The sequence below is a fragment of the Macaca thibetana genome, chromosome 2 (genome assembly GCF_024542745.1).
Source record: "Macaca thibetana thibetana isolate TM-01 chromosome 2, ASM2454274v1, whole genome shotgun sequence".
NCBI classification, from domain to species: domain Eukaryota; kingdom Metazoa; phylum Chordata; class Mammalia; order Primates; family Cercopithecidae; genus Macaca; species Macaca thibetana.
The window spans coordinates 123,429,733-123,456,961 of NC_065579.1; the positions used below are offsets into that span (position 1 = coordinate 123,429,733).

Sequence of the window (27,229 nt, forward strand, 5' to 3'; positions counted from 1 at the left end):
CACCCTCCCTGCTGTGGTCATTTACCTTATATGCCTGCCTCCCATATTTGAATATTTTACCTCACTGCAAGGAACTCTGCAAAAAAGAATTATTTTTCTTTTAAAAAATCAGAGTGAACCCCTTAAGAAGTTATAATCATCTTCCAATAATTTTGTCTAACTACAATAAAAATTTGCATGTTAAAACTAACAATTTAGTCATTTACACAAGTAGTACTAACTCACTCAAGTACTTTCAAAGAGCTAGTCTGCAGAGGAGATTTGGGGCAGATTCGGGTTGAAATTAGCTATATAATTACAGTTCCAAGACTTCTAATTGTACAGCTTTGGCTAAATAGCCTACCTAAACCATCTAAAACTATTTATTCAGCTCTCAGATGGAGATAGTCACCCTCTTACAATGCTACTTTGAGAATTATTATAGCACCTATATGGTGTTAAATTTTAGTTCCTTCACTTTCAAAATTGTAGGCTGCATCTGTAACTTTTCAGGTAGAGCATATAAATTTATTCCGTGTGGTTTTATAATAAAACTTATTTGTCAATTTGTAGCTAGAAAGATTAATGAAAACTTGAGTGACACATAAGTAACCAAAGAACATTTGAACAGAAAACTGCCTTCTAAGTCAAAAACAAGGAATGAGAACACATACTTGTTCTCATATTAAAATACTAGCACCTACTTTCTTAGTATTTGTGCTTAATTTTGTTTCAAGTTTTATTCACTTAAAAGAAACAAAAACATAGTCAGGCATGGTGGCTCATGCACTGACCAGCACTTTGGGAAGCTGAGGCGGGTGGATCACCTGAGGTCAGCAGTTCGAGACCAGCCTGGCCAATATGGTGAAACCCCGTCCCTACTAAAAATACAAAAAATTAGCCGTGCATGGTGGCAGGCGCCTGTCATCCCAGTTACTCAGGAGGCTGAGGCAGGAGAATTGCCTGAACTGGGGAGGCAGAGGTTGCAGTGAGCTGAGGTCACACCATTGCACTCCAGCCTTGGCAACAAGAGTGAAACTGTCTCCAAAAAAAAAAAATTATATTATTGATACAGCAAGTTAAATTAAACCAGTAAATTTTTACTATAGAAATCGCTGTAGCAAAAGTATTAAGAGAAATAAAAATTTGATGTAATTCTGCTACACATTTAAAAATTATTCCTATATTACCATGGAACTACTGATTACCTTCAATGTACTTTTAAAAACTTCAGTGAAAGAAGTATACAATATATGATTTTATTAATAAATAGTGCAAAAGCATCAGTGATAACTGTTTGAACATTAAATTTTTTAAACAGCCATGTCTTGGCATTAGTTAATATTGTGCATATTGGCCTCTATGGCACTACAAGTAAACAGATGAAAATATTGCCCATTTTCATGCACAGGTATTCAGCTATAACACCATTTACAAATTATTATGGACAAGATAAATTCTGCAATATTCATTTGGATGGCCACAATTAAATGAGTATTAAATCAAGAAATAGCCTATGTTCAATATACTCCAGATGTCGGATTGTAAAATTTAATGTTATTTAAAACTTAATTCTTTATTTTCTTTAAAGGGAAATCTTTTGTGTATTTGGGTGCTCAAATGAAAACTAGGAATGCATTCTTTGACCATAATAACAAAATTCACACAAAAGAGGGTGTATGCCTCCTCCTCTAAAAGAAGCAATACATTTGCTCATAATCTCTCTCTCCAGGTATCATTTCTCATATTATTAACGAAAATGCTTACAAGCACCAACACCAAAATTCTGTCTTCAAGGGCAAGTTACAAAGTTAAAAAAGAGTGGTTCATTATATAAAAAAAGACAAATCGCAGCAACACTATTGCTAAAAATAACATCAATTAAACTTCTTAGCATCCACAAAGTATATTATTTCCATAAGTTTTCTATTGTGTGGAGATTTTCCTTAAGAAGTAAAATGAAGTTTGAATAGTACAGTCTGTGGGGTGGTGACATCAGCAACCGCCAGTTCTTGTCCATCAACGAGCCCCAATTCTAAAACAGAAAAAATATAATTAATACAAGCAAAAAAAATCTCAACAGAAAGGATAATACACACATAAACAAACTATAGAGTATTATGGTCTAGAAAAACATGAAAATCCAATCCTCTTTAATCAGAGTAATATTTGATATCTTAGAGATTTTAAAATAATCTACTAAAAGAGCAATTAATTCTATTAATGTCTAAAGTTATAATTATTACCTGACCATATACAAGGCATTAAGAGGAAATCTAGAACAAGCACTGATTACTTTCACCAAAAAGAGAGAAAAGAAAAAAAAAACAATTAGTAAATACCCTATTTAAAATACCTTTCAATGTTTTGGAGAGATTTGGCCTTGTTCGTTCTTCAATAGAGGTTACCGACTAGAAAACAAAATTATTTTAATGTAAGACACATTAAAGTAAAATAAAACTTGATATAATTTTCTGAAAAAAATTAAAAATACACATTGATAACCTGTAAGTAAAGTGTTCTATTTTTTCCCTCTAGAGTGGCTGTAATGGCTGGAGATTTCATTTGCCTGAAGATTATGAAGAGAGAGAAGCATCAAACATCATTTTAATCAAAAGATAACGTTTCTAAGGTTTCAAAAATCACAAAGATGATTTTACGACATAACAAAAATCTACAATACTTACAAAGAAGCACTATTGGTTAGATAATCCAAAACCTCCTGTAGTTTAGCTGATGGAGAAAACTGAATATTTTGAGGAAGCTGGCTACAAGCTGGGCAGTTTTCCTACACACATAATACACAACAAATTACAGCAGCACATGTACCAATACTAGTCTCTTTATGAACAATAAAATAAAAATCAGGTTGTTTTATAATCATGCATATTTCCTATGAAAAAATTTTTATGCTTTAAAGCCTGGCTTTTCATAATAGACCATTTCTTTTAAATTACTTTGTTATAGAGTTATTTCAGGCTATAAAGCAAAAGATACATAATAAGTAGAGTTCTGGAAGTTAGAAAATGTATGGGTGACTTTGTTCAAATTTCTAACCAATAATATTTAAAAATCAAAATATGCATGATCAAAAATGTGTTAATACTACTAACCTTTCTTTCTGCTTCAAATGTGTATGTATACAGCCCATCTACGTCATTGAACACTAAGTAATTATTCAAGGGAATGTATGCACTGTAATGAAAAAATGTTCATCTTTATATAATTGAACCAAGTCAAAACATGGATTTACATACATATTAAAAATGAAACCCATTACCTTGTGGCTATTTTAAAAACCTCAGTGGCACACACAGCTGAAGGGGGGAGAAAATACAGGTTCTTTAACTCAATGGAAATCAGGCATGTTAAAAGTCAGTTATAAATCAGAACAGATAAATCTACATTGGCTCTTCATTAAAAAAGATATATTCCAATTTTTAAAAACTGAGAAAGTAACAAATTTTATATTTGTTTTGTGTGATTCAAGTAATAGAGTAACATTACATGTTTTTCTTGTTTATCAGATTAATAAACAGCCTGCTTCAAATGGAACTAAAATGTCTCTTGACTGCAGAGAACTTAAGATATAATGTAAGAAAAAAATATGCAAAGTCTAATGGCTAGTTCTTTTTCGACAGCTTAGTTACACAACCCATCCAAGAAGATATCAAATTCCTACAACGTAAAAAAGCTGCAGCAACGTCAAAAACTAAAGGAAGCAAAATAAACTACGTGATGGCCTTTTTTTCCTCACCTGCAATGACGGCATTTGTGGAAGCTACTGCAGGAATGATTCTTTTTACTACCCCTGAAAAAATATATCAATTAAAATATGGTCATCTCTTTAAAATGAAAGAGTTCTCTTAAATTAGAAGGCATGATTATTAAATACCATTTTCTAAAACTTGATTTTTCAGACTTTCAAGCCAGAAAATAAATTTAACCATGAAACAATCTTTCACATCCCCATCATTTTGTAGTAAATTCAGAATCTTAAGCTACTGTAGCAAAGAAAACTCTCTCAAGTAAGTACTACAGAAAGGTGAAACAATAACATCATAAAAGTTAACAATTTAGAGTATTTACTATGTTCCAGGCACAATGTAAAGACTAAATAAGATATTATTTAATTTTAATAACACCCTCATGTTAATTACTCTGATTTTAAACATAAGAAAAGTGAGACTGAGAGAAATTTAATAATTTATCCACAGCTATATACTTAGCAAGAGGTGGGGATGGTATATGAACACAGATATTAACTGATACACCATGAAGAATAAGTGTTATCTAATTATTCCTATAGCAGTTTCAGTCATTTGATTCACAAACATTCACAAAAAAAGAAACGCTGCCCTTTATTATCTTTTACAACTGAGGCTACACAAAATATTAAGTACAGTTCTCTACTTCAATTCCACATTTTTCACATCAGTATTATTCACATATTAGGAATAAACAAAGCTCCACGTTAAACCATTTTTTAAAAGTACAAAATAAATACTCCACTTTATAACTATATTTGAATTGTTCATTTTAGAAGACAAAAACTTCAGGAAAAAGTAGCCATATTATTTCAGAGTGTGAGGAAGCACTATAAGATGTGTTCCCAAGACTCCAAGTATAGGCAGGTTTCAAAAACCTAAGGAAAAACGGCAAGTAGTTAAGAAGACATGAAAGAAAGACAGTTACGAAGGCTGGAAAACTTTTTTAAAAAGTTGACTGTGACCATACGATTCTCTATAGTTTTGGAGAAGAGGAAATTTAAAGAGATAAACTGCATGATGGTTAAACTGGAAGCTCTCCAGTGAACCACATGTAGCAGGATGTACTGAAAGGAGGAAGTGGTAGTCACAAACAGTGAAGAGTATAAGAGATGCTGCCCAGTAAGAACATTGCCAAAATGGTCAGGACTCCCCTCTTTCTCCAACCCCTGCCACCCATACCCCTGCCCTTTGACCAAAAAAAGCTAGAGTGGGCAGAAAGGTAACTTTCTGTTACACTGAGAACAAGGGGGAAAATCACAGAATAGATAGAACCACGGGCTTGTGCAACTTCACTTCCAGTTCTCTTTCTGTACTCCTTGTTGAGGCCCTCATTCATCAGGCTAGAAAGTACACACCAAGCCCTGGTAAAAGGTAAAGAAGGATGAATGAGACTGCATATTAAAATGGGGAGTTTACAGTTCCTGATTAGCACACACTGAATTCATTTGTGAATTCTAACAATTAGCAAATATGTGTAACACATGCTGCAGACACCATTCTAGGTGTTGTGCACAGTAGCAGTGAAAAAAAGTATCTGCTCATATAGTGATTTCATTTTGGTAGGGGAGATAACACAAAAGTAAATACTTGGAACACCTCAGATATTGAAGGGTTCTATGAAGAAAATGAGGTATGTGTTAGAGTGAGAATGAAGGATGCAGCCCATTAGACAGAATGGTCAGGGAAGGCCTCCTTGGAGAGGTGACAATTTGAGCTGAAACCTAAGCCATGAGAAAGATACAGCCATGAAACGACCTGAGGAAAGAGCTGTTTGTAAACAACAACGGCAATGGTCCTGGTCCTGGGGCAAGGATGTAAGATAGTGTAAGTATGAAATATTCTTTGCATAGGAGAATGAGGCTACCATTAATTAGTTCTGAGCAATTACCAAAAAAATAGAATGGTGAATGGCTCAGAAGTCATTTCAGGTTGAATGATTAGGAAAACTAGCTAAGCAGACACCTAAGAGATGAGGAGTCAGCCTGAGGGGATCCAAGGAAAGGAACTGGGGAGTATTAAAGCTCTAAGGTACAAATGAACTTGGTGTGTTCAAGAAATACAAAGCAGGTCAGTGTAGTGAGAATGCAGAGGGCAACAAGGATTAAGTATAAAATGGAATTTTAAAATGATGTTATGAGATCAGTAAATATAAGGAAACAATCACAGGAGAGAAATGGCAGATTTTCAAAAAGAAGACAAAGCTCATTCTGGTGAATTTGGTAATGATCTTGGGCAAAATTCTAAAAAAGGAAACTGTAACTAGATTGGAAACATCGATCACTACAATTGAGCATGACTGGTTACTAGACAAATCATGTTGGAGTAGCCTCATTTGGCTACTATGACTAGCTTAGCAACTCAGGAAAATGCAAAAGATAGTATACCTAGGCTTCAGGAGAGGATCTGGAAAGGTTTTTCATGACATCCTCGTGAACAAGATAAAGAAATACAAAGTACTCAAGGAGGTCTGATGAACAGAATGAGATAAACCTAAAAGGGCCTGGCCAGAAGTATGATTCAGATGTCTGTTCTCAGACAGTTCAGTCTTACTACAATTTTTAATCAATTATTTGAAAAAGAAATAAAAGATATAATTATCAAAACAGGAAACTAGAAACACCAGGTAAGTTGGCAGAATACATATAAAGAGAAAAAAGCAGGTTGAATTTTAAGAATATATTTGCAAGGACCTATACTTGGATATTAAGAAAAAAAAAAAAAGACACTCCCCAAACTGCCAAGTTTATAATAGGCAGATGTGGCTTAGCAATTGTATATGTGGACAAAACATCCAGCTTTCAGTGGCTAGTAACATCAAAGAATCGAAAGTAGAGCATCAATGTAAACAACAAACAAACAATAACATAAATACCTGCTCTCCTTTAAGACTGCATCAGTTATCAGAAGTCTATTATCTAAAATACGACCAGTCACATAATGCTGCATGCTGGCCTGAACAATTAGGAAAAGTTGTTTTCTCTAACTATATTCCAGTTAACCAATATGGATAGCTGGAATATGATTAGAGAAAAACAACATGAGAACCTGAAGTTGTACAACATATCAAAGGGTTGGATATAGTTTGGATATTTGTCCCCTCCAAATCTCATACTGAAATGTGATCCCCAGTGTTGGAGGTGGGGCCTAGTGGGAGGTGTTTGGACCATTAGGGCAAATCCCACATGCATGGCTTGGTGCGCTCCCTGCGATATTAAGTTCATGCAAGAGCTGGTTGTTAAAAGAAGCCTGGTATTGCCTCCTCTCTCTCTTGCTTCCTCTACTGTCATATGACATACCTTGCCATCTCCCTTAGCTTTCACCATGAGTAAAAGCTTCCTGAGGTCTCACCAGAAGCCAAGTAGATGTTGGTGCCATGCTCACACAGCCTGCAGAACCATGAGCCAAATGAACCTCTTTCCTTAATAAATTACCCAGTCTCAATTATTCCTTTATGAACTAATACAGGGTTAAAGAAAGTAACTAGGGAGGTTTATGGCACTGATAAAAATGTGCAAAGGATGTGATCACTGTCCTCAATATATTAAAAGTTATTACTTAAAAGGGAATTAGATTGTATATGGTACTGAGACAACACTCAGACCAAACCAAAGACGATTTCCATTTTTTTGTTTGTTTGGTTTTTTGAGACGAAGTTTTGTTTCTTGTTGCCTGGGCTGGAATGCAATGGCGCAATCTCAGGCTCATTGAAACCTCGGCTTCCCGGGTTCAAGCGATTCTCCTGCCTCAGCTTCCTGAGTAGCTGGGATTACAGGCATGCACCACCACACCCAGCTAATTTTTTGTTTTTAGTAGAGACAGGGTTTTGCCATGTTGGTCAGACTGGTCTCGAACTCGTGACCTCAGGTGATCCGCCCGCCTCAGCCTCCCAAAGTGCTGGGATTACAGGTATGAGCCACAGCAGCTGGCCTGAAGACAATTTCTGTTCAATATATAGAAACTTGCCTAACAGTCCTGTCCAAATGTGAAACAGACTGTCTCTAGGAGGTCATGAATTCAGTGGAAGATAAAGTAGACAGTTTGACTTGGATGACTTACAGCCTAAGTAAGTAAGATTCAATAAATTTATTAAATTCCCCCTAGCTAATAAGTACTATAATTACATGGTACCTTTACTGAACTTCAAGTGGACGGTACTGTCTAAACTCACTTACCAATTATTCTCCTGAAAGCATCCCAGCCCTAAGTCATCCCAACATCATAATTCATGACAATTCACTGACTTACCTTGAGTGAGTCTATACGTAACACCCCTAATATTATATTGTGATGCTCTCTCTAGGGATTTTTGGAAAATCCATTGTATATGTTCAGGATCATCTCCATCTAATGGAACCCCTTCTGTTTAAAAAAAAAACGAAGAGAGAGAGAGAGAGAGAGAGAAAAGACAGGAATATGTAATCATAAAACAGTATGTTTTTAATGAAATTATCCAAAGGAATAATATAGAAAAAATACGTATTTTATGTAATCCTAGATTATTAAATTAGGTTTATTACCTCCAAAAGGCTGCTCCTTAGGCCACTGCAACATCCTTACATACTCAATACAGTGTTCTGGTAGCCTGGGCATAGATGCAATGGTGCACATGGGAAAATTAACCTAAAACCACAGTTTGTCCTTTTTAGTGAATTTTAAATGATGAATTATTTTAAAATGCAACTTCCAGTTATGATCTAGTTCTTAACAGTTTCATATAATTTGTTTCAACTCAAAATATTGTATACCATTAAAAATGCCTCTCAAACTAATACAGATTATCTGAGTCACGTCACTTAGGTTGACGTGCCTATAAAGACAGGTTTGCCTTACATTTACAAGGTATATAAAATTTAAGCTTTGTTAGACTATGAGAAGAAAACTACTGAACAGATTCTCAAATATGAAGACCTTGTTATGTTTACCTAATATTTAAGTATAAAACAAACCAAAACAAAAGCAAATTCAGAGCTAAGTGAATCCCAAGTGAATACTCATAAAATTTTTTACATTTATTATTCAAAATTTCAACTGTTCTTTAAAGCGGGTATGTAAATCAAAAAGCCCCATCCTTGGAAAGATCATTCTCATCCCTGGTATCTTTATTTCCCTGAAATAAATACAGGTGAAAACCACATAGATTACAGCTCGACATCAATATACAGCTTTGTAATTCTACTTGATATCTACTCCCCAAACAAAAAATACAAATAAAGTATGAAAGCAGAATAGTATCAAAACAAGGTACTCGGTTCATATCTTTCCTCAAATAGAGCAGAATTTCATATTTTATCTTTCTTCTTAGTGTAATTTTTAAAATACAGCTACCTCTAATTAAAATTTCTAAATATTAACTAGACTTAATAATTAATCCCTAATTCCATGCCAAGATACTATAAAAGAAATACAGGTGCTTTTTTGATTACCTGTGGTGGATAAAGTTCCAGCGTGCATTCGATACAAGCAGTCATTCCAGGCAGAATCACCCGGGCATTTCCTTTAAAACCTTCTGTCCCCCCATCTATCAAAGGGACAATGGAGCTTGGATCTAAGACACCATCTTCATAATTTAGAAGCGATATCTAGGAAAACAATTTGAAGGGCTTTAAAGGAGAAGGGGATAAGAATTCAAAAGAAGAAGTATGCTTTCAAGTAATTCTATGAGTCGGTTGTGCTATTGAATACCAATGTATCAAATCAAGGGATTATAATATTAACAATTTGTGTCTTCACCTGAAAACCAATGACTGGCAATAAACAATGAAGTAAATATACTTAATTCAAAATTAAACTCTGATTTTTCAAAAATATGATATCAATTCTAATTTTGCGGATGTGAAGCACAGCAGCAAGAACTTCAGAGAACTATAACAAAACCAAAGTCTTTACCAGCATGCCATTTATCCATCTTCTGGCAATGATAGAGTCCAGTCCACATACAATAATATGAAATTCTACAAAAAAAAAAAAAAAAGCAACTTTAGTTTTTAAATATGCAGTTGCATGATGATCTTTCAATGTAGATTCATCAACTGCAACAAATGTACCACTCTGGTGCAGGATGTTGATTAGGAAGGTTGTGTGTTTGTGGGAAAAGGAAGCTCCAAGCTCTATGAGAACCCAAGTTTTCAAAAATTTTCTGTTCAATTTTGTTGTAAACATAAAACTGTCCTAAAAAATAAAGTTTACTAATAAAAAAAAAAAGCACTTGCAAAAAATAATTTGCACTTTCTAAGAAACAAACAAAAAACCACAAGCACTTTTTATTGTAATCCCACATACGCTCTCAGAGTTCCTATTCCTTGAGTGAACTCTCATTCAGGTCAGCATAGAAAATTGTAGCTAGTCATGTCAGCTAAAACTAGCACTCTCTTTTCAGTCTATCAGCAACATTACTGAAAAGCCAACTGTGAGAGAGGAAAGCAAGTGAAGAAACAGCCTTCAAATAGCTAGCAATATTTGAACAGCTACCAACTAAAAAATTCTGAGAATCTAGTGAGCATTTAATTTCAAGTAAAAAACTTACGTCGATAGAAAGTGTCGTTAAAATCTTGAATCTTGTTGAAATGTCTGAATATAAGTAAAGGAACTTAAGCGGCTAAGTTTTAATTTCTAAAATGAATTTGACAATGCCATAAGGAACACACTCTGCGTATATTTAAAACAAGAAATAAGTAATCAATGTTCACATCAGTGGAATTCAAGGAATCTGACTAAATGAACACAACTCTCCTTTCTGACAAAACTTTTCTGCCATTCCTCCCCTAACTACTTACTTTTTCTCATTCCTGAACCCCCATATCATTATATTTATGCCTTTGGTAGGAGGTATACTTTCTACTTTGCTTTGGTTTTTGTATAAAACCGTAAGTCCCAGGAAAGCAGAATGTGTATCTTCAATCATCAGCATCAAGAAGAGATGCAATAAATGTTTTAGTGAAGGAAAGATGCACATTACAGTTCCTATTTGCTAGGTGATTTTAAGAGTTACTGCAAAGCTCATTTTTTTAACATACACAAAATTTCAAAGCTTTTTCAGGTGGTAAAGATTTTACTGTTTTTATTTTTTGTGGGGAGGAGACAAAGTATGAATTTTTTCTACCTTTCTCATTTAACTCAGTTTTCAAGTTTCCCTACCAAACCCTTGCCAGTCTTCCCATCCCTGGAGGCTAAAAAGGAAACCCCATTCAAAATTGACTGTGGGTGAGTCAATATAGCACTTAACGTTTTAATAGCACATGTGTGCAAAAACTTGTTTTAATTTTTCTAATGAATGGAGCAATTGTTTAATAATTTATAAATTATGCTACTTCTCTAAAGTGAAGATAAATAGTCCACTATAAATTTTTTAAAAGCAATACAGAGAAAAAAGGGACAATCCATGCTTCCTCTAGATTTTTAATTCTTGCCTACAAATAAAGCTATGAACAATAATTTCAATTCTAGCCCTCAGCCATTCAGACCTCTATTCCCTTTGAATACTAGGCAAGCAGGAGACCGAAGCTACAGCTACAAAGAGGTCAAAAAACAACGCAAACAGTGGAGGAATGACAATCAGGGAACCAAGAGTCAGACTAAGAAATCTAATCTGGATTTCTAGAAAATACCCAAAGTTTCCCAGACCCACATAATGGGGATAGACTAACTGAGTGTCCCCCACTAACCAACCCACCCCCACCAACTCAATTCTTCCTTTTTCCCTACAGGGGCCTGTATTTGCATTTTTAAGCTCTTTATTTTGAAATAATATAGATTTCAAAATAAGTAAGTTGCATAGACAGTATAGGTAGGTACCATGCACCTTTCCCAGTTACATCTTACTATAGTACAGTACCAAAACCATGAACAGAACATTGGTACAATGTGTGTTTATAATTCTGTCATTTAAACACACATAGATTTGTGTAACCACCACCCCAGGCAACACACATAACTATTCTACCACAACAAAGATCTCTCTCTTGCTATGTCTTTATAGTCAGTCAGACCATTCCTCACCTCCATGCCTAGTCCCTGGTAACCACTAATCTGTGCTCCATCTCTATATTTTTTTTTTCTTTCTGAGACAGGGTTTCACTCTGTCACTCAGGCTACAGTGCAGTGGCACAATCAAAGCTCACTGCAGCCTCCACATCCTGGGCTTAACTGATCCTCCTGCCTCAGCCCCCTAAATAGCTGGGACTACAGGCATGTGCCACCATGCCCAGCTAATTTTTCTAGTTTTTACAGAAATAGGGTCTCATTTGTTGCCTAGGCTGGTCTCAAACAATCAGGCTCAAGTGATCTTCCCGCCTCAGCCTCCCAAAGTGCTGGCCTGAACCACCACACCCAGCCATCTCTGTAATTCTGTAATTTCAAGAATATTATATAAACAGAATCATGTAGTATACAACCTTTTGACACTGGCTTTTTTTTTTTTTTGTCTAATAACTGTATAACAGTATCGCTCATGGTGGTCTTGGTTTGATGTGAAATACCTTTTCATGTGCTTTTGTCATCCTTTTTAGTAAAATATCTCTTCCTATCTTTTGTCTATTTTCTAATTGAATTTTTTTTTACTGTTGAGTTTTTAGAGTTCATTATATACTCTAGATATGAGTCCTGTCAGATGCTTTACAAGTATTTTCTCCAGTCTGTGGCTTTTCTTCATCCCTTTAAGACAGTCTTTCACACAGCAAGTTTTTAATTCTGATGAAGTTCATTGTAGCAATTTTTTCCTTGTATTGGTCATGCTTTTACACAAAATTTTAATTTTTTAGAGATGATGCCTCACTACATCATGCCCAGGCTGGAATGCAGTGGCTATTCACAGTATGACCACAGCCTACTATAGCCTCAAACTCCTAGCATCAAGCAATCCTCCCACCTTAGCCTCCCAAACAGCCAGGACTCTGTAGTGGTGTGACAAAAGCTCACTGCTTCCTCAGTGATCTGCACCACCATGCCCCACCTTTTACAGGTCTTGCTTTTGATGTGGCTGACCTAAGCACTCTCCACCAAACCCTAAAGTTCTATCATTTTATGGTTTTTTTTTTTTTTTTGAGATGGAGTCTCACTCTGTCACCCAGGCTGGGGTGCAGTGGTGCGATTTCAGCTCACTGCAACCTCAGTCTCCCAGGGTCAGGCGATTCTTCCATCTCAGCCTCCTGAGTAGCTGGGATTACAGGTACATGCCACTGTGCCCAGCTAATTTTTGTATTTTTAGTAGAGATGGGGTTTCACCATGTTGCCCAGGCTGATCTCGAACTCCTGACCTCAAGTGATCCACCCACCTTGGCCTCCCGAAGTGCTGGAATTACAGGCATGAACCACCATGCCTGGCCCATTTTACATTTTATATTTATACCTATAATCCATTTTGAGTTAATTTTGTATAAGATGTTTAGGTCAAAATTCATCTTTTGCCTATGGATATGAAATTGCTCCAGTACAATTTGTTGAAGACTATGCTTCTTCCATTGAACTGTTTTGCATCTTTATCAAAAACAAATTGGCCATACTTATATGGGGCTATTACTGGCTTCCCTATTCTGTTCTAGTCATCTATATATCCCTCTGATAATGCCACTGAGTCTGGATTACTACAGCTATATAATAAGTCTACAATTTGGATAGTGATTCCTCCCACTTTCTTTTTCAGAACTGTAGTAGGTATTCCTTTGTTTATGTAAATTTTAGAAGAAGATCATCTGTATCGACAATTTTGCTGGGATTTTAATAGAAACTATGGTATATATGTATACAAATTTACAGAGAAATGACATCTTTACTATATTTAATCTTCCAATCTTTGAAGATGGACTATCTCTCCATTTATTTAGATTTTCTTTGATTTCTTTCATCAGCAGTTTGTAGTTTTTCACTATATAAATCTTACTTAGCTTGTTAGTTTACATCTAAGTATTTATTTTTATTTGTAAGCACTTGTAAATGGCATTGTATTTAACGTTAGTTTTCACAAGTTCACTGGTATGTTGATTTTGAATTCTGTGGGACTTCCTACATAGAAATCACATCTTCTGACTTTCTATAAAATGCCAAAAGTTCTCCAGATCTAAATTCAAACTACAGTGTAAATACTCCTTTTTAAAGACATATTTATTGTAAAAATAAATTTACTCTTAAGTACCTTCCATTTGGCTAATACTATATTGACTGTCTACTCTGTCTGCTACTATAAGGAAACAAAGATTAATTGGATCCAGTCTAGGAATTTACACTCTAGTAAAGGAGATATGTAATTGATACTGATTAAGGGCAATAATGCAAAATAAAGTAGATGATGAAACAGGCTTTATAAACTTAAGTTAAAAATCAGGGCCAAAAAAATACTTATATAACCGTAAAGAAAAGACTGGAAGAATAGATAGCAAAATGTTACCAGCAGTTATCTCGGTAATAAAGTTACTACTGCTGATTTTTTTTTCCCTCTTGCTTATCTGTATTCTCTTTTAAATATCTCTTATAATAAAGGAAAAAAGCTTTTAAAAATTAAGAATTTTCTTTTTGTCAAAAGGATACGGAACTACATTGCAATTAGGAACTCTGTCATTTAGAAATTCTGCAGCAACTTCAGCCTTAGGTCTTCCAATATCTTTAGGCCTACAGGAAAAATATTTAAATTATAATTCATATTATAAATCTATATGATCTACATAACTTATTTTCAAACATAAAAATAAATTCACAGTAAGTTTACTTATAGGAAATTTAGAAGGAATATTTTTGCCTAAGTATTTTGATTTCAGTAATAACTTTTGGTAAACGGTCACTTAACCTTAAATGTCAACGCTTGCTGACGGTCCAAATTAACATGACAAGTCTAATTAAGTATTGCTTTAATTAAGTGAAAATCTGAACAGTGTTCTTCCTCCCAGATAAAGCATAATAATGCTATGATTCCTGGCCACTTTCCACTGTAAAAAATTATCCCACTCTTAGAGCTTAGAACCTTATGGTGTTACTCCGCAGGTCTTGGCTGAAATATACACAATAAGATTCATCCTTGGGATGCAAGAACCTTCATTTATCCCCTTCTTCCTGTGTGTGCTGATTAAGCAGCAAACTTTGTGTCCCCTAAGGAGCTACATGAAAAAAAAAATCTCACTGAACCCTATATAAAATGGAAAAAAAAAAAAAGAAGTTGTAACCATGTTTTTTTCTTTTTGAGATGGAGTCTCACTATGTTGCCCAGTCTGGAGTGCAGTGGCACGATCTCGGTTCACTGCAACCTCCACCTCCCAGGTTCAAGCAATTCTCATGCTTCAGCCTCCAGGTAGCTGAGATTACAGGCGCCTGCCACCATGCCCAGTTAGTTTTTATATTTTTAGTAGAGACAGCGTTTAGCCATGTTGGTCAGGCTGGTCTCGAATTCCTGACCTCAGGTGATCCGCCTGCCTCAGCCTCCCAAAGTGCTGGGATTACAGGCGTGAGAAACTACGCCCAGCACCATGTTTTTAAAGAAAGAATAATTCCAAAAGTGTCAGATAAAATTGCAAATGTTACTATTATATCAAAGAAGCTGAATATATAAAGCCTCAAAAGGTCACTCTTAAATAATAACCACACATATGGATAGGAAAGGATATGAATTTCCTCCTCTAAGTTCTATACAAATGGTATTTTCTTTCTTAATATTTCCATATTCTCCTCAGAGAAATCACTCCACGTATATAATAAGAACATTATTACTTTTTTCATAACATATTTGTTTGTTATATATACGTCTATGATACCCACTAGACTATTATTTGGATGAAAGTGACCATGTTCTTACTCTCTTCATATTCCTTCATATCTAGCAGAGAGTAAATACTTTTAAAATAAATGAAAATAATAAATCGTGTGCTTAATAGAAAAAAAAATCTGGAATTTCAAAGAAAAACACTTTAGCATGTCAATTTTTCTTTTTTTTGAGACATAATCTCGCTCTGCTGCCCAGGCTGGAGTGCAGTGGCGCAATCTCGGCTCACTGCAGCCTCTGCCTCCCAGGTTCAAGCAAATCTTCTGTCTCAGCCTTCAGAGTATAGCTGGGACTATAGGCATGAGCCACTACGCCTGGCTAATTTTTGTATTTTTAGCAGACATGGGATTTCACCATGTTGGCCAGGCTGGTCTCCAACTTCTGACCTCAAGTGATCTGCCCACCTCAGTCTCCCAATGTGCTGTGCTTACAGGCATAAGCCACCGTGCCAGGCTAAAGCACTGTTCTTTTTTGATTCAAAACTTTTGGTAAATGTTTTATCCTCACTTTGTACTAACTTACATAGAAAAGGCCCTGTCATAAATCAAAGAACTTAATTTCAGTATTGCATTCAATGGCTCTGCACACAGAAAGCTCCTTAGGTATGTAAAAGGGATAAAGCAGACTTCTAAGATTATTTTAAGTAATATATTCTATGTGCTTTTATAGCAGATCCCAAACAAAAGAACTCCTAGATGGTTTCTGGGAACTGTTTGTTAATTTAGCATTCCAGGATGAAGCGATCAGATTGCTCCACCTCAATAAAATGGCCTTTCACACACATCATCCTTGCAGGACACTCTGCCCAAATTATTTAACGTTGAACACAAGAATCTACCCTGAGGTTGTTGAGATTAAATGAATAATATGGATAGTTTAGAAGTACTTGCTACATATCATTATTACCATCTTCAACCATTTTAGCCACAAATTAAAGGGTATGGCCTGTATCAATAACCAATCAATTCAGTGGTATCTTTTTCAGAGCATTCACAACTCAAAATTTGACAAGCTGGACAGAGCCCACAAACTTTGCTATAGAGAAGGGAAATTTCAAGGGTTAAAAAACAAACAAAAAATAAAGCTTACGAGTTAAACATAAAGGTCACACTGCAATTACACTTCATTAACTTGACTTATTTTAATCCATACTTCAGTCTCATTAAGATATTCCACAAAGATAATGTAGAGGTTTTATGCCTATCCAAAAATTTAATGTTACCTTTTTGGCTAGCTCAACTTTATTCTATATACCCAGAACAATTTGAGCACTGTCAGTAACAGACGCAAACTTACTAACTAGAGAGAGAAAATAAAAGTCCTTATCTCTATGTATCTGTATCCTTTGACTAACAAATACATGCTTTTACCTAAGCTACTCAAACCCCCTCAATATTACATACTAAATTCATGAATGAACATTTCTTCATGTCTGGATACATGGCCTACTTCAGTTTTTGTTTTTCGGGTTTTATTTATTTATTTATTTATTTATTGAGATGGGGTCTTGCTTTGTTGCCCAGACTGGATTACAGTGGCATGAACACAGTTCACTGCAGCCTCGAGATCCTGGGGTCAAACAATCCTCCCACCTCAGCTTCCTATGCAGCTGGGACCACAGGTGCACACCACCACAGCCGGCTAATTTTTTTATTTTTTTGTAGAGATGAAGTCTCCCTTTGTTGCCTCTTGCGCTCAAGCAATCCTCTTACCTCAACCTCCCAGTGTTGGGATTACAGGCAAAAGCCACCATGCCTGGCCTCTACTTCTGTTCTTAAACTCATCTTTAACAAATCACTCCTTGATGTTCTCTATATTCCATATATGCCTAAGGTAACCATCCCTCTTTGTTCTACTCCAACTGGTTCTGGTTTTTCTCTCCTCGATTTTCCATTTTCTTTCCCCTTGTAGGAAAAGCTCAAACTCTTTCCCAACTTTATTGCTCTAGTCACCATTCAAACCTTGGCTCACAAATCCCCGCCAATCTCTCACTAGGGCCTAATACTCCAGCCAGTATTCTCTTCTGACATCAACTAGAGGAAGAGCTACCGTTCTTTTCTTTCTTCAGAGCACAGTTAACTTGAGGATATTCCCCAAAATCACATAAACCTTTGGAAGGAGACCTCTTTGAAAAAACAAAAACATGTATTTGTTTACATAACTACTATCACCAAGATGCCGGAAATTTTCTTACAAAACTTTACCTAAAATAGGAGTAGTAGTTTTGTTTTTTTTTTAAATAAAATTTGTATTATCCTCTCAGTCATTTTTAAAAATTAGTAAACTGCAATGTACAAGTTCAAATGATTATCAGAGCTTAAAAAAAGAAAACCACTAAGATATTAAAACTTACCTAAATAAAAACTGCCTATTTAGATTGGAAACATCTATAGTGTCCATATCTATAACATGAATCTGTCTAAAACCAGACAAGGCCTGTGGGAACAAAAACAATCCAATTAAGCAGAAGTTTCCTCACATTTAAATATGTTAATATTTGTTTTCAATGTAGTCTTAAGTCTACAAATTCCCAGTAATAAATTCTGTGTAATTGTATTCAATGGCTGAAAAAGAGTCTTGCCAGGTATATAAAATTCAGAGTTCTTGAACAGGTCAAAAGTGTACACTTACTTAGTTTCAAATAATCTATAACCAAAAGAGAACAACTCAAAATTTATACAGATTAAAACTATTTTACATATGTATATAATTCCATAAACACATCTGTAAAATTTGTTGCTTCACTGCTATTGATGGATACTTTAATTTTACTATGCTTGCTATTATTTTTTCAAAATAATTATTAAAAGCAATTCCTACAAGCTTTATCTTAGTTTACTTAACATTAAGCATGCCACAATTCAGAAATGGTAACTATTATAAGACATATAAAAACACACACATAGGTAGACTGTATATGTAAAAGGAATATCTTAAAAGACACTGAGTCAAGAGCAAGCAATTTAAAAAGTAGGGAAAGGCAAAAAACAAAAAACCTGTTAGGTTTCAATAACAATGCCATGAATTCTAATACTACAACCACATTCAAATTTACCAGCAGATGTAAAAAACTGAAAAAAATAAGTCTCAATAACTAATTGATTTTCTGGTCTTGGTCAGTTTACTTAGATGATCAAATAACTTGACAATAATTTCTCCATTTTTCTGTACCCCTTTATGTACCAAGAGATCTTTAAGACTTATCCATATTTGTGCTTTCAAAGTCCTGACTGTTCTCAAACTTTAGCCCCAACCACTCCACAGAAACTGTACTTGTCAAGGTCACCAATAACCTCCGTGTTGCTAACTCCAATGACCAATTCTCAGTCTATCTGACCTTACCTTTCTGAGGTATTAGGTGGGGTGGGTCACTTCCTCCACCCTAAAACATGTTCTTCATTTGGTCACCACACTCATGAGAATTTGAACACTTTTTAAAAATTGCTTTCCAGTTCATTCAGTTTTCCTCCTACTTTACTGGCTAGAATTCAGAGCAGCCTTGTGCTTTGTTCTGGTGATCTCAGATGATCTTATAAGATACAGACCATCTAGCAGACATCTCAGACTTAACAGTTTCCAAAACCAAACTTGATCACTCTTGCTCACCACAACAACCAAATCTGTTCTTTTCCAGATCTTCCTCATTGCAGTAACTCCATCTTTCCAGGTGCCCGCCCCCAGAGCAAAAACTCTGTTGTATCATCCTTGATTCCTCTCTTTCTCTCACAGCACACCACCAATCCATCAGTTAATCCTGTTGATTCCATCTTCAAAATATATCCATAATCTGACCACCTGTCACCACCTCCAATGCTACCATCCTGTTCCAAGTCACACTGTCTCTTGTCTAGAGGACTGTAATAATCTCCTAATTAGTCTGTTTCTTCCCCCTCCCTGCTCTTCCCTTAGTCTATTCTCAATGCATCAGCCTCAGTGATCTAGGTGAAAAGTTAGTCAAGTCTCTCATTGCATAAATCTCTCCAATGACTTCATGACTCAGAGTAAAAGCCAGAGCACTTAAAATAACCTCCGAAGTCTTTTGCGATATCCACTCCAAGCTCCTCCATCTCCCATTATCTCTCTGATATGGTCTCCAAAAATGCTCCCCCAACCCCCTTCTGCTCTAGCTATGACAGCCATCTTGCAGTCCTTGAACAAACAGGAGTGCTCCACTTCATAGCTTTGTACATGCTATTCTCTCTAGCTAGAATATTCTTCCTACAGATATCTGTATGGCTCATTTGCTCACCTTCGTACTCAAACAGCACCTTTTTGTAAACCTTTTCCCTTCACACCATTTGACATACTATATACTTACTTTTTCATTCAACTAAAATGTGAGCCCACCAATGCAAACATCTCTATTTGTTCAATGCTGTATCTTCAGCATCTAAAATGGTGCTTGGCATATGGGGGAGGAGGCTCAATAAATATGTGCTCAACCAGTATTATTATTATTGTTGTTATTATTATTATTATTATTATTTGAGGCAGAGTCTCGCTCTGCCGCCCAGGCTGGAGTGCAGTGGTGTGATCTGGGCTCACTACAAGCTCTGCCTCCCGGGTTCACGCCATTCTCTCGCTTCAGCCTCCCGAGTAGCTGGGACTACAGGCGCCTGCCACCACACCCAGCTAATTTTTTTTTTTTTTTTGTAGTTTTTAGTAGAGACAGGGTTTCACCGTGTTAGCCAGGATGGTCTCAATCTCCTGACCTTGTGATACACCTGCCTCGGCCTCCCAAAGTGCTGGGATTACAGGCGTGTGCCACCGTGCCTGGCCTAATATCATGTTCTTTTTCATTAGAATGAGCCTTTAGGGGGCTTACAATGAATTAAATAAGCAAAACAAGGAGTCAAATTGAAAACCCTTAGTTTTCTTCTTTTGTGTAAAAGATTACTATAATGCAATAAAGAACAGGGCCAGTCCTTAAAGTTGCTTGGTGACTAATCTTCAGATCTAATCTTCAATTATTTTACACTTAAAATTAGTAAATATCACATTTGCAAATAATGGCTTCAAAATTTAATAAGCTTTAGGAAACTTTTATAGGTACATTTATAATACCTAACAAAAACCAATGCCCATCCTCCATAAACCCTTTCCTTCTATAAGTCTTTGGTTATCACACTGCTAGAGTATTTATGTTTGATACGGTACTGTCATTTTGGCATCCCACCACAGAGTATTATCATACAGACTGCTATTCATTTCCTGTGAAATTTATCTCCCCAGTAACTTCAGATTCATTGAAGACAGAGACCATGATGACATATAATCCCCACAGAACCCAGCAAGGCATTAAATACAGTGAAGTATATTTAAACTTTTACAACTTCACTCAAGTGACATTAGTGTTTCTTAATAAAACTAATGTGGCTATGTTTATATTTAAACTTTAAACCCCTTGGCCAATTATTAGGGTCCTCCATCTGGCTGTGACCTGCTTTATGTTCTAAAGAGTCTATTCCAGCATTTCCACTTTTCTACACAGCAATGAGAAGCCTAGCATATAACTCTAAACCAATTCTGCCTCTACTCATTTGTGTTAAATAAACTCATGAAGATTTATGAAAAGTTATTTTGTGATTAGAAAAAGTCAAGGAAACCAATTAATTAAATCAAATTGTATACTTAATTTACTTCCAAATATATGGAAATAAGTTCAGTAAAGGTTTAGCTTTCCCAAATCTTAGGTGTCCACAATTGTCTTATTAGGTCATATAATGACCTAATGGTTCACTGAAAAAGAACACTTAACTAAGAACTGATGACCTGGATTCAATTCCAGGCACATAGCTATAATCCAGAAAAACTTCAGCAAGTCAGTCAGCATCTCTAAACCTCAATGTCTCCCTCTATATTAAATTGGGCAATGCCTTAGCTGCCTAGCTGGGTTATTTGGGGAAGCAAAAGAAATAATAAATTATTTGAAACTATACATTAAAATATGAATTACCAGTTTTGTTATTTACTTCACTGAAGTTAGGAGCGTTTTGCCACAGGAAGAACCAAAATTTGTTTGTTAAAGATCAGAGAAAAAAATGGAAGTATGAAATTTTATCAATAACCTTATAGGTGAGAGCTTTAGAATTTAAAAAGTTCCAAAGTTCTACCATTTTAATTACTATTTGGAATTTGACGTGCTAAACTTATCTAACAAAGGCTCAAGAGAAAAGGTTAATAATCACAAGAAATTTCCTAGTATGACAGATAAGTAAGGTTTACTTATCACAAAGAAGAAAAAAATATGTATTTATATATATATGTATATTACCAGATTTTTCAGGAGCTCACATCCTAAGCCGCCAGCTCCAATGACTAGAACTTTACATGTATCTAACAAGAACTGGAGAGACTGTAAAGAATGGAAAGGCATATTAAAAGCTGGGTGATAACCACAAGGACTATAAATAAAGCAACAAACTTTAAAATGGTTTCTGATGTTTCCATGAAAAAATGCAATTAGGAAAAAGAGCAGACTTTGTATTTGATCAATTATTTGAAATTTATGAATTCTATCGAACCAGGAATTCTAAAACTCTAATGATTTCAGAAGTTTCAATGTTAATTTTTTTTTTTTTTTTTTTTTTTGAGACGGAGCTCACAGGCTGGAGTGCAGTGATATGACCTCAGCTCACTGCAACCTCCACCTCCCAGATTCAGGTGATTCTCCTGCCTCAGCTTCTCCAGTAGCTGGGATTACAGGCATGCACTACCACGCCTGGCTAATTTTTATATTTTTAGTAGAGATGGGGTTTCACCATGTTGGCCAGGCTGGTCTCGAACTCCTGACCTCAAGTGATCTGCCCACCTCGGCCTCCCAAAGTGCTGGGATTACAGGCAAGAGCCACTGTGTCCAGCCGTTAATGTTTTTAAACTGCCTTTTATTGTATGAAATTAAAAGGCTATTTTTAACAAGGAAAATTATCTCTAGTTTGTTTTTTAAATTTTGGAAAGGGATACAGAACATCAAATTCAGTTATTTAACTGACTTCCCAAAAATATAAAAGTTTAAAAATTTTAAAAACAGAAGATCAAGCACTGCCCCAGGTTTTTAAAGGACTAAAACAATAAGGTAAAAAGAGTAACAGGGCTGGGCACTGTGGCTCACACCTGTAATCCCAGCCCTTTGGGAGGTTGAGGTGGGCGGATCACCTGAGGTCAGGAAAGACCAGCCTGGCCAACATGGTGAAACCCCGTCTCTACTAAAAATATAGAAAATTAGCTAGGTGTGATGGTGGGCACTTGTAATCCCAGCTACTCGGGAGGGTGAGGCAGGAGAATCACTTGATCCTGGGAGGCAGAAGTTACCATGAGCCGAGATCCTGCCATTGCATTCCAGCCTGGGTAACAAGAGCAAAACTCCATCAGGTGGGGGTGGGGCGGGGTGGGGAGAGTAACGGCTGTTTTTTTTTTCTTTATGAGACAGAGTCTCACTGTGTCACCCAGGCTGGAGTGCTGTGGCATGATCAGAGCTCCATGCAGCCTCCACCTCCAGATGCAGTCAAGCAATCCTCCCACCTCAGCCTCCTGAGTAGCTGAAACCAAAGACATGTATCATCATGCCCAGCTAATTTTTTTTTTTTTTTTTTTTTAGAGATGGGTTCTCTCTATGTTGCCCAGGGTGGTCTGGAACTCTTGGGCTCAAGTGATCCTCCCGCCTTGGCCTCCCAAAGTGCTGGGATTACAGGCATGAGACACCTTACCTGGCCAACATCTCCTTTTGAATAAAGTGAGCAAAACTCACAAAACATGAGATAGACAATTCCTTATCAGCAGAAATACAATCATTTAACAGAAGTAATAATCTTAAATTATCAGGCAAAAAAAAAAAAATTTAGAAGCACAAGAAAATATGGTGTATTATCCAAAGAAAGACAGAATTAATGCTTTCAAATCTTTTTTTCTTTTTTTTTATTTGTAATGCTTTCAATTCTGCCCAGCATTAAAGGAGAAAGTTATTCAGATGAGACACTGGGCCAAACCAAGAGTTTGCATGTTATTTTATAGGAGTAACACAATATTTCTATTTCAAAATATTATCTTTTTATAAATACAAAAGGACATAAAGATGTGCTATAGAGTACTTTTCCCTACCTTGTAATAAAAAAATAAGTCACATATAACTGAACACTTGCCTTAAGACACTATCAGTCCAAAATTCTATGCCTCTATTATTTAGTACTCACATAATTCTTAACATGCAATTAATTATACTCAAAGCTAAGATGTTCATTCCAATTCAATTCCAAAATTTAAATAAGCACATCTATATTCCTATCAAAATTAATTTCTCACAGTAGCACTACAAAAGGGGAGTATGTTTCAGAAAGCATTTTAAACTGAAATTTTAAATTTTTACATGAGGTCATAAAGTTATTTTTCTCACGAAAACTTTCAACTTATATTACATGAGAAATGTGATGACTCAAATAGTCATTCAAACAAAATCAGCTGTGAATATTCAATTTCATATTTTAAGAAAAATTTAGTTTCACAAAACAATTTTATTAGTATTTTCATTGTAAGAGCAAATTAAAAAGGAAGCATTCTATTAGTTTTGAAACATTAAACTATTAGAGCAGTTATTTAAAAATAAACGTTTCTCACTTCAGTGCTCGGTTCGAAATCAGGGTGTGTGAAGGGTCCAGATCGCTCGAGGAACTTCTTTACATGGTTCCAGCGACCTTCCCAGTCTCCAGTGTCCCCACACCCACCATCAACAGCCATTCTGCACAGAACACAGTAAATTCAGCTGCAAAGATCAGTACGAAAAAAAAAACACCTACAACTATTATGGTATTCCCAAATGAAAAGGTAACCACACCAGACCTGCTCAAATAAAAAGGGAAATATTCAACGTGATTATGTTTATGCTTTGAAATTTTTTCTTGCCTATTATACAATTCACTTAAAGTTAAGAACTGCATGTTTCTATTTTTATTTCACCCAATGGATGAAATAAATCAGTCTACATGTTTTTGGTTTCCTAAAGAAATCCAAGGTCCAACTTAGGATATTGGTCTGTGTGAGAAATTGACTTCTCTACATTTGGTATTTACAAAAAAATCACTGCAAACTTCCTCAATCTGTTGCTTCAACACACTTGCATTAGGAAATATGAGATACAACACAGAAAAAAAGTCACACTTTGAGAATTTTGATGCTTATGTGTCTGATGCAAATTTAGTATTTATGTGTCCTTTCCAAAGGTGTAATATAAAAATCATTTTGATGCGAGGACTTTTCACACACTTTTCTCAGAAATAGAGGTTATTTTTTCTTTTTCTTTTTTTTTTTTTTTTTTTGAGACAGAGTCTCACTGTGTTGCCCAGGCTGGAGTGCAGTGGCATGATTGCAGCTCACTGCAGCCTTGCCCGCCTGGGCTCAAGCGATTCTCCTTTTCTCAGCCTCCCAAGTAGCTGGGCCTACAGGTACGTGCCACCATACCCAGCTAATTTTTGTATTTGTAGTACAGACAGGTTTCGCCATGTTGCCCAAGCTGGTCTGGAACTCCTGAGCTCAAGTAATCCGTCCACCTCGGCCTCCCAAAGTGCTGGGATTACAGGCGTGAGGCCACCGCACCTAGCAGAAGTCCTAATTTATTAAATAATCTCTTAATACTGTGAGGCGGCTTTTCTTGCCACTAAACACAAAGTTTTAGGTTACAATTACGCCACAGATAGGCATATAGATAGGCAGATAGAAACCTTTTAGAACGTACAACAGAATAAGGTGGGACTCCGCTACAAAATGCATCTATTTTATAATTCGTGTAAGATTCACGTTTGGCTGTGATTATTTTTAATTTTCTAATTTCCTATAACCCCACGGTTTCTACCGTCAAATATATTAGTAATATCCAATTTTTACAAAAGGGACCAAGAAGTATTGCCTAGCAATAAAAACCATAGGTTTGATGTCAGAGCTGTGTTGGGTTCCACGATCAACAGCACTGTGACCTTGAGCAGATTATTCATAGCCATAAACCTCATCTGTAGGCCGTTCATAGCTACTTATTTCGGCCATGAGGAGAGAGAATCACATAGCAGACTCAGTACAGTACATGGGATATGGTAAGCAATGTTTGTGATTTCATGTAAAAGTGGGAGGGAAATAAAAGGCAGGAAAGAATGTGAAATTCAGTTTGTCATTCCAGTCCTCTTGCAGCTGAAATTCAACTATCTGAGGGACATACATAAAGACCAAAGCACTGCTACTGGGAACTGGCACGGAAATTACAAACTCACCATAACCAATGCAAGAGTATTTTTTCCCCGCCCAGGCAGGGAGGGGAGTAAATTTTGTGGCGCTGGCCAGGTTAGAAAACACTTCGATTAAATCTGTCTCACCAGCATAGAACTAAGCATCTGATAAGAAATAGGTTGTGTAGTAAGTGGGAAAAATAGGCTGTTTGAGGTCAACAACCTCTTTTAAGAGTCAATTATTTTGCCAAAATGACTGGAGTGGTTAGCACAATATCTGACATGTAGAGTTATCATTAAAAGTTTGCAATTAGTACTACTGTCTCAGTGTTTGCAAAAGGTCACAAAACGGTCTTGTGCCCTTTTCCTGTGTGTTTAAGGTAGATTGCCTTTTCACAGGGTCACGGCTCTGACAATTTGGGATGGAGGAAGAGGAGTGCACAAGGGTCCTTCCTCAAAATCTTTACGTCAGGCACCCCGGAGGGCCCCTGCAAGAGCTGGGGCAGTGCAGCCTGGCCCCGATGCCCGCACCGGGCAGAGACCGGGAGCGGCCCGCCAGGCCCCCGGGGTTGCGGGACGGGGATCAGGGGATGAGGCCGCGCGGCCTGCGCTCCGGGTGTCCCCCTCCCAGCCCCCCGGGCCCGCTGCGGCTGGTCCCCTAGGCCTGGGGTGGGGGGAGGCGGGGGTCCCCGGAGAGGGCCCCGGCCTCCCGGCAGCACTAACTTCTCAGCCAGCAGCTCCTCTATTCTCCTTCTTTTCTTCTCCCTAAAAGAGAGAATAAAAGAAGGGTCAGCATCGCGCTACACACTGGGCGCCGCGAGGGGAGGGGGGCGAGGGGACGGGGCGGGGGGTGAGGGGATCCCGGGTGGCGGCGGCAACCGCCCGCCGCCGCGCTCTCTCACAACCCAGCCCAGCCCTGCGCGTCTGCAGAGCCCCGGTACTTACGGCTCCTCGCCATCCGCCATATTGTTCTCCGCCTCTTCCCAGGTGCCCCCGCGCGGCGGGGCGGGGAGGAGAGGGACAGGCAAAGTGGGGAGGGGCGGGGCCGGCGAAGCGGGGAGGGGCGAGGCCAGGAACTGAGCCGGCAGGGAGGGGCGAGGCTGACTGCTGTCGGGCTCCCGTGGGCTTTAAAGCCTTGCCCTGTAATTATAATCTCAATTACCTACGCTTAATTAGGTAAGTCTTATACAGTGCATAATGTTGCTCTGCAGCGTGAAAATGTAGATAACACATTATGCGTTTATACAAATTATATGTTAATACGTAATTATATAAAATATTGGTATATTCTATGAAAAACTCCTGAAGAACCATCCCAATATGCCACAGCTTTCCTCCGGGGGCAAAGATCAAGGAAAATTTTCACTTTCTGCTTTTCAGGATGGTTCCAAAGTCTTTGCCTTTATAAGTACTCACTTGAATAATAAATTTATCTAAATCAGTTTACAGTGGTAGGGTGGGAGATTATTTTCTTTGTACAAATCAGCATTAATATTTTCATGTCACATTCTGTTTGATAAGTTCAGCGGAAACGA

At 36.8% G+C, this 27,229-nt stretch overlaps 2 protein-coding genes across 6 annotated transcripts in view; one reads left to right on the top strand and one right to left on the bottom strand.

The window, feature by feature from the left end:
• ARL6IP5 (ADP ribosylation factor like GTPase 6 interacting protein 5) overlaps nt 1–27,229 on the top strand; it is an 808,776-nt gene that overhangs the window by 756,206 nt on the left and 25,341 nt on the right. The gene's annotated exons all lie outside the window — the stretch shown is intronic.
• Nucleotides 1,226–26,708, bottom strand: UBA3 (ubiquitin like modifier activating enzyme 3). Of its 4 annotated transcripts, XM_050781302.1 has the most exons (18): nt 26,640–26,708; nt 26,418–26,459; nt 24,100–24,220; nt 21,764–21,844; nt 17,843–17,925; nt 14,268–14,348; nt 10,273–10,316; nt 9,636–9,700; nt 9,173–9,328; nt 8,267–8,369; nt 7,995–8,108; nt 3,737–3,790; nt 3,260–3,296; nt 3,093–3,174; nt 2,667–2,767; nt 2,485–2,548; nt 2,336–2,390; nt 1,226–2,014 (listed from the first exon to the last, which is right to left on the bottom strand). In XM_050781302.1, exons 1-18 carry the CDS (start codon nt 26,657–26,659, stop codon nt 1,926–1,928), a joined length of 1,392 nt encoding a protein of 463 aa, XP_050637259.1. In that variant the 5' UTR covers nt 26,660–26,708; the 3' UTR covers nt 1,226–1,925. The 4 variants fall into 4 exon arrangements, with proteins under 4 accessions (XP_050637259.1, XP_050637260.1, XP_050637261.1 ...); XM_050781303.1 differs by lacking the exon at nt 26,418–26,459 and having other exon boundaries at nt 26,640–26,706; XM_050781304.1 differs by lacking the exon at nt 21,764–21,844 and having other exon boundaries at nt 26,640–26,706.